Raw genomic sequence first — 10282 nt, 5'->3', positions numbered from 1 at the left:
ACTTACCGGGGACATCTTCCGGATGAGGTCATGGGCGACCACCAGCAGGTCCCCGTCCTTGGTCACCTTTCTGCGGAACTCGGCCACGTCTCCGGGGTGCAGCACCTCCAGCTGCTCGGCGGCCTCGATCACGGCCTCGATGCAGCTCCTCCAGGAACACAGGGCAGGGATCCCCGGGGCAACTGCCGCGCTGACGCCAGTCCCAATGACCAGGAGCAGCTCCTGGGGCTGTTTCCGGATGAGGCTTTTTAAAAACTTTCTGCTTAAAAACAAGGGAGGGGAAGAATGAAAGCCAGCAGGGAGCACAGCTACCGCAAGGGCGACACTGGAGCCCACGAGCATCCGTGAGGGGGCGGGTCCAACATAGCCCGCGCTGGACACACGCCTTGCGCCGCCACACTAACCACAGGACGAGCCTGTGCGCTGCTCTTCATGTTCATCTCCCTTTCTGTGCGTCCCTCTCCCTGGCTCCATCCTCATTCCGTGAGGGACGTGGGGACTGTCTTGTCCATCTCGAGTCCCCGGGATGTTGATGAGAGTGATGCGTGTGTGTAAACAAAGAAGCTCAGCAATTTAAATTCCTTTAAGACTGCCAAGAGCTTGTAAATACAAACTGTGATGATAAACGATCCCTGGTTACAGGGACAGGAAAGAAAATCCCTGGCAAAATGCAGGTCCTCCACGACCCACTCCCCAGCAAGCACTTCCTCCTGCGTTACTTCACGGAGGCACCACCTGCCCATTTATCGTCAGAGATTTCTTTCCTGCAAAGCACGACACCTCCAGCCTAGAGGTGAGCCTCTGATGCCCTGCTGCTTGGTGCGGCAGCCAGGTGACAGCGGCCCCTCGGGCAGGAGGAGAGCTGTCTCCTGGGACGCTTCTTACATTGACGCAAAGGCCCCTGAGGCCATCTCCCAACCCAGTGTTACTGGCCCCCGCGGTAAGCCGCTAAGTACTAAGTAACACACGAGGAGATTTGCGGTGGGGGCTGTACACCGGTGTGAAGGTGCAGTCGACGTCATTTACCTTGATTTTTGTTCACTTCTATTTGTTGTCTTTTCCACTGAATCCATCTGTGAGTCCTAAAGAGATTCAGAGGCAACTTCTACTTCCCAGATGAAAGTCCTTTCATCAGTACCCTGGAAGAGAGATGAGGCTGGAATTAAAATCAAAGGTCCCAGAGCTCTCTCTAAATCAGAATTACTGAAAACCATCACATACAAAATTGGAGAAGGCAATGGCACCCCACTCCAGTACTCTTGCCTGGAAAATCCCATGGATGGAGGAGCCTGGTAGGCTACAGTCCATGGGGTTGCTAGGAGTCGGACACAACTGAGCGACTTCACTTTCACTTTTCACTTTCATGCACTGGAGAAGGAAATTGCAACCCACTCCAGTGTTCTTGCCTGGAGAATCCCAGGGATGGAGGAGCCTGGCAGGCTGCCGTCTATGGGGTCGCACAGAGTCGGACAGGACTGAAGCGACTTAGCAGCAGCAGCAGCATCACATACAAAAACACAATCCAAAACGGTTCCTAAGCCCCCACTCCTAATCCTGTGACTTATGAGGCCAGGCGCCCCGAAGCTCAACTCTGGAGGGAGAAGACAGGAAAGGGAGCGCAGGAGAAGGAGGCGGCGCAACGGCCAAGGGCCGGGGCTTTGCATTGTTCCTTCACCACTCTGCTCCAGGACCACTTCTGGGGACACGGACACCAGGGGCTTATCACAGGAGGGAAGACACGCCAGAGGACAACAAAGCAAGCCACACAGGTCCCCAGGATGACCCTCGCTCTCGGAGGCACCGAGAGGTTTACTGAGACATTCCAGGACACGCCAACAAGTCTTCCAAGACACCAGGTCTCCGCCTGGACACACTGAAACCCAGTCCAAAGGAATAGTCTGAGTCCAAGGTCAACTCTTAATTTACATAAAACAGGACTCTCAAACCAGCTAGGTCTCTATTGCCAATCTCCGTATTCTACCACCTTTCCAGAATCATATTGCCTCCACCAATTCTATACCTAATATTTACTGTAAAGAAGGAAATACACAGAAAAATAAAGATTAAAACACCCATAATGCTACTACCTACAAGCACTGACTGTTAGCATTTGTATAGTTCCCTCTAGATTTTTTACTTTAACATGTTTAGATCGTTCGAGACCATAGGTCATATCTTACTTTTTCATGCATTTTAATAAAAGCATTTCTTTATGTTACTCAAAACTATTCATAAAGAGAAAAAACTAAAGGGAAAAAAATAAGAAAAAAAAACTGTTCATAAATACAAGTGTTACAGCAACATGCGTGAATTTCTATCCTACTGCGAGGCCATCAGGCACTTCATCCACCACCCCCCCTCCCAGTTCCCCGCCAAGGCAGGACATCACTGGAGCTCTATGACAACCACCTTTGCACACAAAGCTTTTATCTACTTTGAAATGATTTATTTAGGAGAGATTTCTGACAAGCAGAATTGCTGAGCTGCAGCCTATGAACCCTGTAAAATATCTCAGCACATGCTGCCAAAATGCTCTCCAGAAAAGTGGTCAGCAGAACGCCTAAGCGCCTGCTGGGCAAAGCCCAACTAGCACTAACCGAAAACCACCTTTCCACATGTGTAATCTTTTCTCCTCCCTCCTCATTCAGAACTGGGTCACTGAAAATGATTTTCAAGGAAACAAGGCTTAACTAGTCTAGGAGCATCGTTAGACTTTAAAGAGGATCATAAGAATACTCCCCTGAAATGGACACGAGGCCTGTGTACGGGTCCTCGTGGGCATCCCTCCCCCCCCCCCCCCCCCCGACCCCCCAGCCCCCGGGGGAGAGGGCGCCAGGGGCCTTCCCCAGATGCTGGGGCGGGCCTGCCGGCGAGCTCAGCACTGCCCCCTGGCACCCGCCCCCGTGCCCGGGCGCTGCTGGGCCCTAACTCCTCCCGAGTCGTCGGAGGTCAGCTCGGTCCGTTTTTGTTTTCGCCACTAGATATTTTCTCAGGAAAGGAGAAATACTGAGCTTTCCTACTGTGCCTGATAATCCCAAGTATAGGTGACCTTGGGCCCCAGCCTGGCGATTTCAGTGACTGGCCTAGCTCTTCACCAATCCTCAGTGTAAACAGCTACACAACAGGAAACGTTGCTAACAGACCAAGTTCTGCAAGCTCGGGAACCTCTCAGAGGAAAAGTACTCTGGACTTAAACTCGAGTCAGAGAGCTCGGGCACCGCAAAGGCTTTCCAACCTCCTCCCTCAGGAGGGAGCTCAGGGTCCTTTCCGCTCCATCCTATGAGAGGAGTCAATATGAGACCCTCACCGGCTGATGAACCTACGCCACTTCGCCACCTGGGATGGAGTCTTTTATCTCACCCTGCTCTACACGACAGTTTAGAATATTGTCTAATATTCTAGACAGTACCCAGACTGCAGAAGTCACATCCCCTAAACTCTCGCCACTGTGAAGAGCTTTAGAAATCTCTCTCATTCTTTCGATTATTGTTCAGCTGCTTTTGATGCTCCTTTATATGTATGCTCATAGGTACAAACTGAAAACCTAAATACTACACGTACACTTCTGCAAAAGAGTGTGAACAAATTACACTTTTGTGGACTGGATTTAACTCCAAAATGAAGTGATTTCCAAGTTTTCCTAGAGAACAAACCATCGCTGCGGGCACTGAGTGCTTCTGTAACAGGCGAGGGCTGGTGCTCCTGGGTGGCCGGCTGCTGGCTTAGGTGCTCAGACCTCGCCCTCCTCCTAGAGGAGGAGGTGATGCAGGCCTGGAACCAGCTCCCCAGCACGTCCAGGCAGATGAGCCTCCAGACACGAACGCTGACGGCTACCTTTAAGGATCACACCCACTAACACAGGAAGTACCCGATCACATTAAATCTCAACACAATAACTATGCAGTGATGAACTGCATAGCTGCCCATATTTAGACATTCACAGTTCATTGTAACACTGCATGTTTAAAGACATTACCTCATTTCCTGTTCTTTCAGCAGCAGGATTATCAGAGCCAAACCCCACAGTGACTAGAAAGTACCCCAGTCTCGCCTTGTTTCTAAACCCAGGGCCAAGCAGGAGATCTCTGCAGCACTGAGTACCCGGATCCTAGAAGTCTCCACAGGACGGCGAGCCTCTGGCACTCCACCCCCAACCCCAGCACCATTCTCTAAACCCATCAGCTTCCAGGCGACGACAGTAACAAAAGCCTCCGAGACCTTTCAGAAGCCGCGTCTCTCGGTTCCCCTGGTGACCGTGTCGTCACCGCAGTTTGCAGGCCCAAAGCCCAGTCATCACAGCAACCCACTCCTTTTTACAAGGACCTAACAGCATTTTCTGAGAGCAAAATCTGGCCCCAACACAGATCTGTATAAGCAGTTCCTGTCCTTTTTAGCCAAAGTCATGAATAGAATTTTGAATAGGATATTTTCTGCTTAAATTTGAGATTACGAGCATTTTATGAATGAACTTCAGAGTAGTCAGAGACTGCCTTACTCGTTGAATGCCTATGTTCCACCCTAAATAAATGATCATCTGAGTCTAACGCAAAACGCAACAAACTACACACACCACACCAGTTCCTTAGAGCTAGCAGAGCAAACCCCGCTTCCCAGCCCCTAACTCCACGTGCCGGAGGGTTAACCCTCGCCTCACTGCGCCCCCGGTCCCCTGGCCCTGGTACAGTCAGCCCCTCGCACTGACGCCAGGTTGGTCATATGACTTCTTTGGCCGACGGGATGTCGGCAAACAAGCAAGCAGGTATGTGACAAGCACACTGACGCCGGAGCCTGCTCTCCTGGAGTGGAACTCAGCCTCGTGCAACCCGGTCTAGCCTCCAGGACAGCTACCAGTGGAGAGCACCACCAGCTGGGCCAGCCAGAGTCCAGCTGAACCTGGCCCAGGGGCTGAGCCCTCAAACACTCATTCCCGCACACCCCACTCCATACATCGCCAGAAAGAGGAGAGGGACGGGCAGAAGACAAGAGTACCAAGATAAAGAGAGAAACGAAAAAAAAGCATGAATCAGTGAGTGAACGAGTCACAGTTTTGAGGGGGAGGGAGAAAATGCTTGTCAAGAACAGTATTTTATTACAAGTTGTTGTTTTAGTTGATCAGTCGTGTCCGACTCTGGGACCCCATGGACTGCAGCCCACCAGGCTCTTCTATCTATGGGATTCTCCAGCCACGAATAGTGGGGTGGGTTGCCATTCCATTCTCCAGGGGATCTTCCTGACCCAGGGACAGAACTGTGTCTCCTACACTGGCAGGCAGATTCTTTACCACTGAGCCCCCAGGGAAGCCCTTTATTACAAGTAGCATAATAAAAAACTTAAAATCACTTTCTATGACAAATTACACCTTCGCTCAAGTGCAAACCATGTAACAGAAGTTTCAAATCTGTGGGATCCTGAAAAATATCCTTAGCAAAAGTCAATTTCTTTCTATAAATGAATTATCACATGGCTCTTGAGCAGTATAAAGGAGCGGAGATAAGCGGGCATGTGGTAAACATGTACTCAGAATACATTCCTCTTACGCAGCAAGGGACGGAACATCGCAAATATTCATGAAAATCTCTAAATGTTGGCTTTCAACTCTTGTTCCCAATCCATAGGGCGATGGAATAAGATGCCCCCAGAATTTGTGGGAAAAAGTCACGCCTCTTTGACTACTAACAACTTGATTCAGATGAAGGCCTGAACAGGCAGCGCAGCAAGCTCTTACGCTCAACATCCCCGCTTGCTCCTGTTATCCAAGGAACCCACGCTGAGGAGTGACTTCGACGCCTGCTGCCCTCAGGGGACAGGAGACCTGGAAATGACAGCTGAGGCCCTGTGTGGTTCCTAAAGACTGGAATGTCCTTACAGGAGGCAAAACCCGGTGACTACACCCAGGCGGGTCTGCAGGCCTCCAGCCACCAAGCAAGCCCTTCCTGTCAGCAGCTGGCAGACCACCTGCCTCACCTGGCTGTTAGCATCCCCAGGCCCTTCAGTCTAATGTGACTCCCACAGACTGCCTTTTTCGCAGCAATCTGGTTCCCCCAGCTGACCTGGGAGGGGGCCACAGAAGCAGAAGTCACTGGGCAACAAGAGGAAGTTTTCAAGTACTAATGGATTATCTGGAATCTGCCTGACAGGTTATTCCTGGCGAGTTTGATTGGCCTAATTAGGTTCACCTGAGCTGAAAACGAGCTGCAAAAGGACAGAAACCAAGCTTCCAGAACCGCAAAGGAGAGGCCTGCCCTGAAACCACAACGCCCAGGGCCACAGTGGAGAAAACAGGGTCTGGAGACCAGAAGCACCACCCTCTCTGAACCTGTTTCCAAACCTGTCGAAAGGGAATGCCATCATCCCCATCACTGACTGGCTTCTCCTGAAGATTTTAAGCGAGCCAAGGACCCGAAAGGCACTTAACCTGAAGACGTTTATCTACCACTGTCGCCACACGGGCAGCCAGCTTCTCTCCCTCACATCAGCAGGCTTTCACTTTAACACTACTTCCCCACAACTACATACTCATCTAACCTGGACTCTGGTGAAACTTGACCGCTTGACCTAGCCATTTCTAGTGAGAGGTCTCCAGGATGAGCTGTTTTTCCCCCAAGTTTCAGGAAATACAAAACCTCAATTTGAAAACACGCTACTTAACCAAACGCTTTTTATTCAGTCGACATAAACTGCAGCGGAAAAAAAATTCTTATTCTGTAGTGATTGAAACGTGTCCGTTTGCTTCTTGAAAGCAACTCCAGAGTAGCCTGGGCTCATCTGCTCAAACCAAGAAAACAACAAAACCCACCGCTAACGAAAAATGTACAGGTCACCGTTTAGTTCAAAAAGCAGCACTAATTATTGACACCTTCTACACCTGTTAGATCTGAGGGCAAACACTAAGCGCTTACAAGCACGATCTCATTCAAAGCTCCCCATGACCCTGTGACGTGGCTCTTATTACCTCTCACCTGGCCAAGGCTGACGGTAAATCCTTTCAAGAGGCCAACCACCAGGATAAATGCAGTCGTCCCAGCTTTCTCCAAACATCAGTGCAGCTCAGACGGCAAACAAATACACCTGCCCTTTTACTAGGAAAACACTAGCTGCCAACAGCTGAAGTGTTCGCCAACAGTCTGTCCATCGGATATGACACGCTGTACAACTCAAAGAGATATGTTACTCAATAATCAGCCAATAATGGTAAAAACGTACCGGTACAGAGGCTAAAGGCGTGCTGAACCACCAGCATTTACCCATCCCAAGAGGGATAAAAGATGTTCTATTAATAGAAAGTAAACCTCCAGTGATATCTAAAATTATAGAACTGCAGAGCTGGAGGAGTCTTAAAGGTTCTGGGATGTCAAATACCCTACTTTACAAATGTGAAAATTGAGACTGAGAGACAGTGTCTTGGTAAAGGTCCCCCCGGAAGTCAGGGGACAAGCTATACTCACTCCTGGCCCAAGCCCCATAATCCTGCCACTATCCCAGGCTCCACCTGGTCCACTGTGACCCCCAGAAGTTCATATAAGGCACTAATCTGTAGCTCTTTTTACCATCAAACCTTTACAAATATCAGGGCTTCCTTGGTGGCTCAGATGGTAAAGAAATCTGCCTGTAATGCAGGAGATTCTAGTCGGATCCCTGGGTCAGGAAGATCCTCCAGAGAAGGAAATGGCAACCCACTCCAGTGTTCTTGCCTGGAGACTCCCATGGACAGAGGAGCCTGGCGGGCTGCAAAGAGTTGGACACGACTGAACAACAAACATTGCCACTTTACAAATTTCAAACCACACAGCGTGGCTGGTCTACAGGTTCACCTGTTTCCTTGCTCCATTCATTCTCCAGGAATGCTGAAGGAAACAGCCACCATCAGGAAAATTGAGAGGCAGCAAGAAGGGGCCTCAGGGAAAACAACCAGCTCACAAGAGTTCTGTTGGGTCCCTGCCTGTGGCTTATCACGCAATTGTCTGTGTTAACTTTAGCAGAGACAGATAAGGAGGGCTCAGCCAGGAAACAAAGCCACCTCTGGAGAGGACTTCACTCTCCAGGGAAAGAGACCTTGAGGCTCTTTGCGGGAGGAAGTAGGATCCAGCACGCAGAGTCCAGTCCTGACAACTGAGTGTACCGGCTGAACGACTTCAAATAGGGGTCAGTTACTCCGCCCCTCTGAGCTGTGTATTTCCTTTATCTTATATCTCAGGGTTGCTGGAACATGAAAAAAGCTAACATTTAAACTAGCAAAGCCTACGACAGTGTGATTCCCCTACACCCCATGCAGGCAGTGGGTATTCTTCCTGGGTTTTTTCAATTAAAATTAAATAACAGTTAAATTCAGTTCCTCAGTGACACTAGTCTCATTTTAAGTTCTTAAACTCCACGCAACTCCATGTGTCGAGTTTACTGGAGGGCACGAACACAGAACATCTTTATCATCACAGAGACTTCTATTATCATACTGGGAGAGTCTCCCTGCCCCTCACGCAAGTCCAGACCTCCACAAACAAAAGTCATGTGCCTTTCTCTTTTAAATCGCTCTCTAATCCACACTCTCTGCCACACCTTGCGGTCCTCTCAACTTGTCTAGACTTCTGACAGCTACCCTGCTTCCGGTTTCAACCCCTCCAGTCCCAGTTTCCAAAGTGACATTTCTGACACAACACATCTGAACTCTCAGGACCCCCAAGCCCAGCTAATAAACCAAATCCGCAATCTGGTTCCATTCCTGAGACCCAGCCTCTCCTCCCTGCCCCCCCATCCACTGTGCCCCATGTCCATCTCCTGCGTGGAGGCTGGACTCACCCTAACAAACAGACAGTCACCCTGATGAAGTCCTAGGTGACCTATAGGCAGAAGGACCAAACCTCCTCTAAAAAGACTAACAAGTTTCCAACGCCAGTCCCCAGGCAGAAAACTGGGGGCTGAAACGGCAAAGAGCAGGACCGGTCTTTGGGTCTAGACCTGATGAAGCCAGCCATGCGTGAGGTCCTCGCCGGCAACACCCTGGTCCAGGTCACCTCCCACCTTTCCCGTGGTCTTGCTCCCTCCAACCAATTCTCCGGCACCAGACCCAGCGACTGTTCAAAAACACAAAATCTATCTTCACTCTGCTCCTCAAACTCCTCGATGGCTCCCTACTCCTTTCCAGTACCAAATCCTCTCTGCTGTGCTGAGTTGCCTCAATCATGTGTGACTGTGACCCCATGGACTGCAGCCTGCCAGGCTCCTCTGTCCAAGGAATTCTGCAGGCAAGAACACTGGAGTTGGTTGCCATTCCCTTCTCCAGGGGATCCTCCTGACCAAAGGACTGAAGCCGGGTCTCCTGCCTTGCAGGCAGATTTACCACTGAGCCACCGGGGAAGCCCCAGATCCTCCTGCTTTGGTCCTGACCCCCTTGGCCCACCTCTTTCCTGCCCCTCCCCATCGCACTCTAAGCTTCCCAATTTCCTCCATTCTGGTCTCCCCTACTCCAAACACCTCCCTCACTCCTTTTGCACTGATCAACGCCCACTTTCCTTCAGCTTTGAGCTGGTCTACAACGCACTCAGGGGGACAGTGAAAGCAGTAATTCAGGAAAGGGCCAAGGGCATGGGGCCTCAGGAAACAAAGCTGGACTCTTCCCACTTCAGATTCTAACTGCTTGAGGACCTTGTTCATTAAGGTCTTATTCCTCCAGTCAGAGGCTTCCCTGGGGGCACAGTGGCAAAGAACCCACCGGCCAAGCAATAGACTCAGGCTCGACCCCTGGGTGGGGAAAATCCCCTGGAGAAGGGAATGCCACCCACTCAGGTTACTCTTGCCTGGGAAATCCTACAGACAGAGGAGCCTGGTGGGCTAGTCCAGGGGGCTGCCAAGAGTCAGAATCGACTTAGCAACTAAACCACCACCACCTTTATCTTGATCCACCCCAAGCCCCTCACCTACTTAGCTCTGCCTCCCTCCACAACACATCTGTTCTCTAGGTGCTTCTGTGGGGCCATATGAGCCTCGGCAAAGAGCATTAAAAGTTAAACACTGTCCTGCTTTGGCCTCAGTGCAACAGTCAACACAGTGCAAGCGCTACAGCCCCTGCCGGGCCACAAAGGGTCATCGGATGACTCATTATACACCTCTACTTCTTTTACATTAAGAATTACAAAAACCCGGGAACTCTTTCACAGATGCCCGATGGGTCCACAGACCGCAGGTTTGAGAAGCCCAGACTCCAGATCTGCGTGGACAGGGTGCCAAAAGGAACTGAACCTCAAGGGCAGGTGGTGGAGGGTGGGGACGGCAGTCTAGGAATACGGTG

At 50.6% G+C, this 10282-nt stretch overlaps 1 protein-coding gene across 8 annotated transcripts in view; it reads right to left on the bottom strand.

Moving 5' to 3' along the window:
• The window catches only part of FAM118A (family with sequence similarity 118, member A), a 26424-nt gene that overhangs the window by 12421 nt on the left and 3721 nt on the right, over positions 1-10282 (bottom strand). For 5 of the 8 annotated variants that reach the window (XR_825081.1, XR_825080.1, XM_010837609.1 and 2 more), the window contains exons 2-3: positions 1027-1139; positions 7-262 (exon numbers count right to left, since the gene is read on the bottom strand). Coding sequence is in view for 6 of the 8 variants with exons in the window: in XM_010837609.1 (XP_010835911.1) it covers positions 7-262; positions 1027-1073 (303 nt within the window). In the remaining 2 variants the exon portion in view is untranslated. Of the gene's footprint in view, positions 1-6; positions 263-1026; positions 1140-3976; positions 4606-10282 lie in introns of those variants that run through there. The other 3 variants (XM_010837605.1, XM_010837607.1, XM_010837606.1) reach the window with 3 other exon arrangements.

This window comes from Bison bison, unplaced genomic scaffold, assembly GCF_000754665.1.
Source record: "Bison bison bison isolate TAMUID 2011002044 unplaced genomic scaffold, Bison_UMD1.0 scf7180017864079, whole genome shotgun sequence".
Taxonomy (NCBI): Eukaryota; Metazoa; Chordata; class Mammalia; order Artiodactyla; family Bovidae; genus Bison; species Bison bison.
The sequence above is the reverse complement of the archived record's forward strand: the minus strand, read 5'-3'. Positions and strand labels throughout refer to the sequence as shown.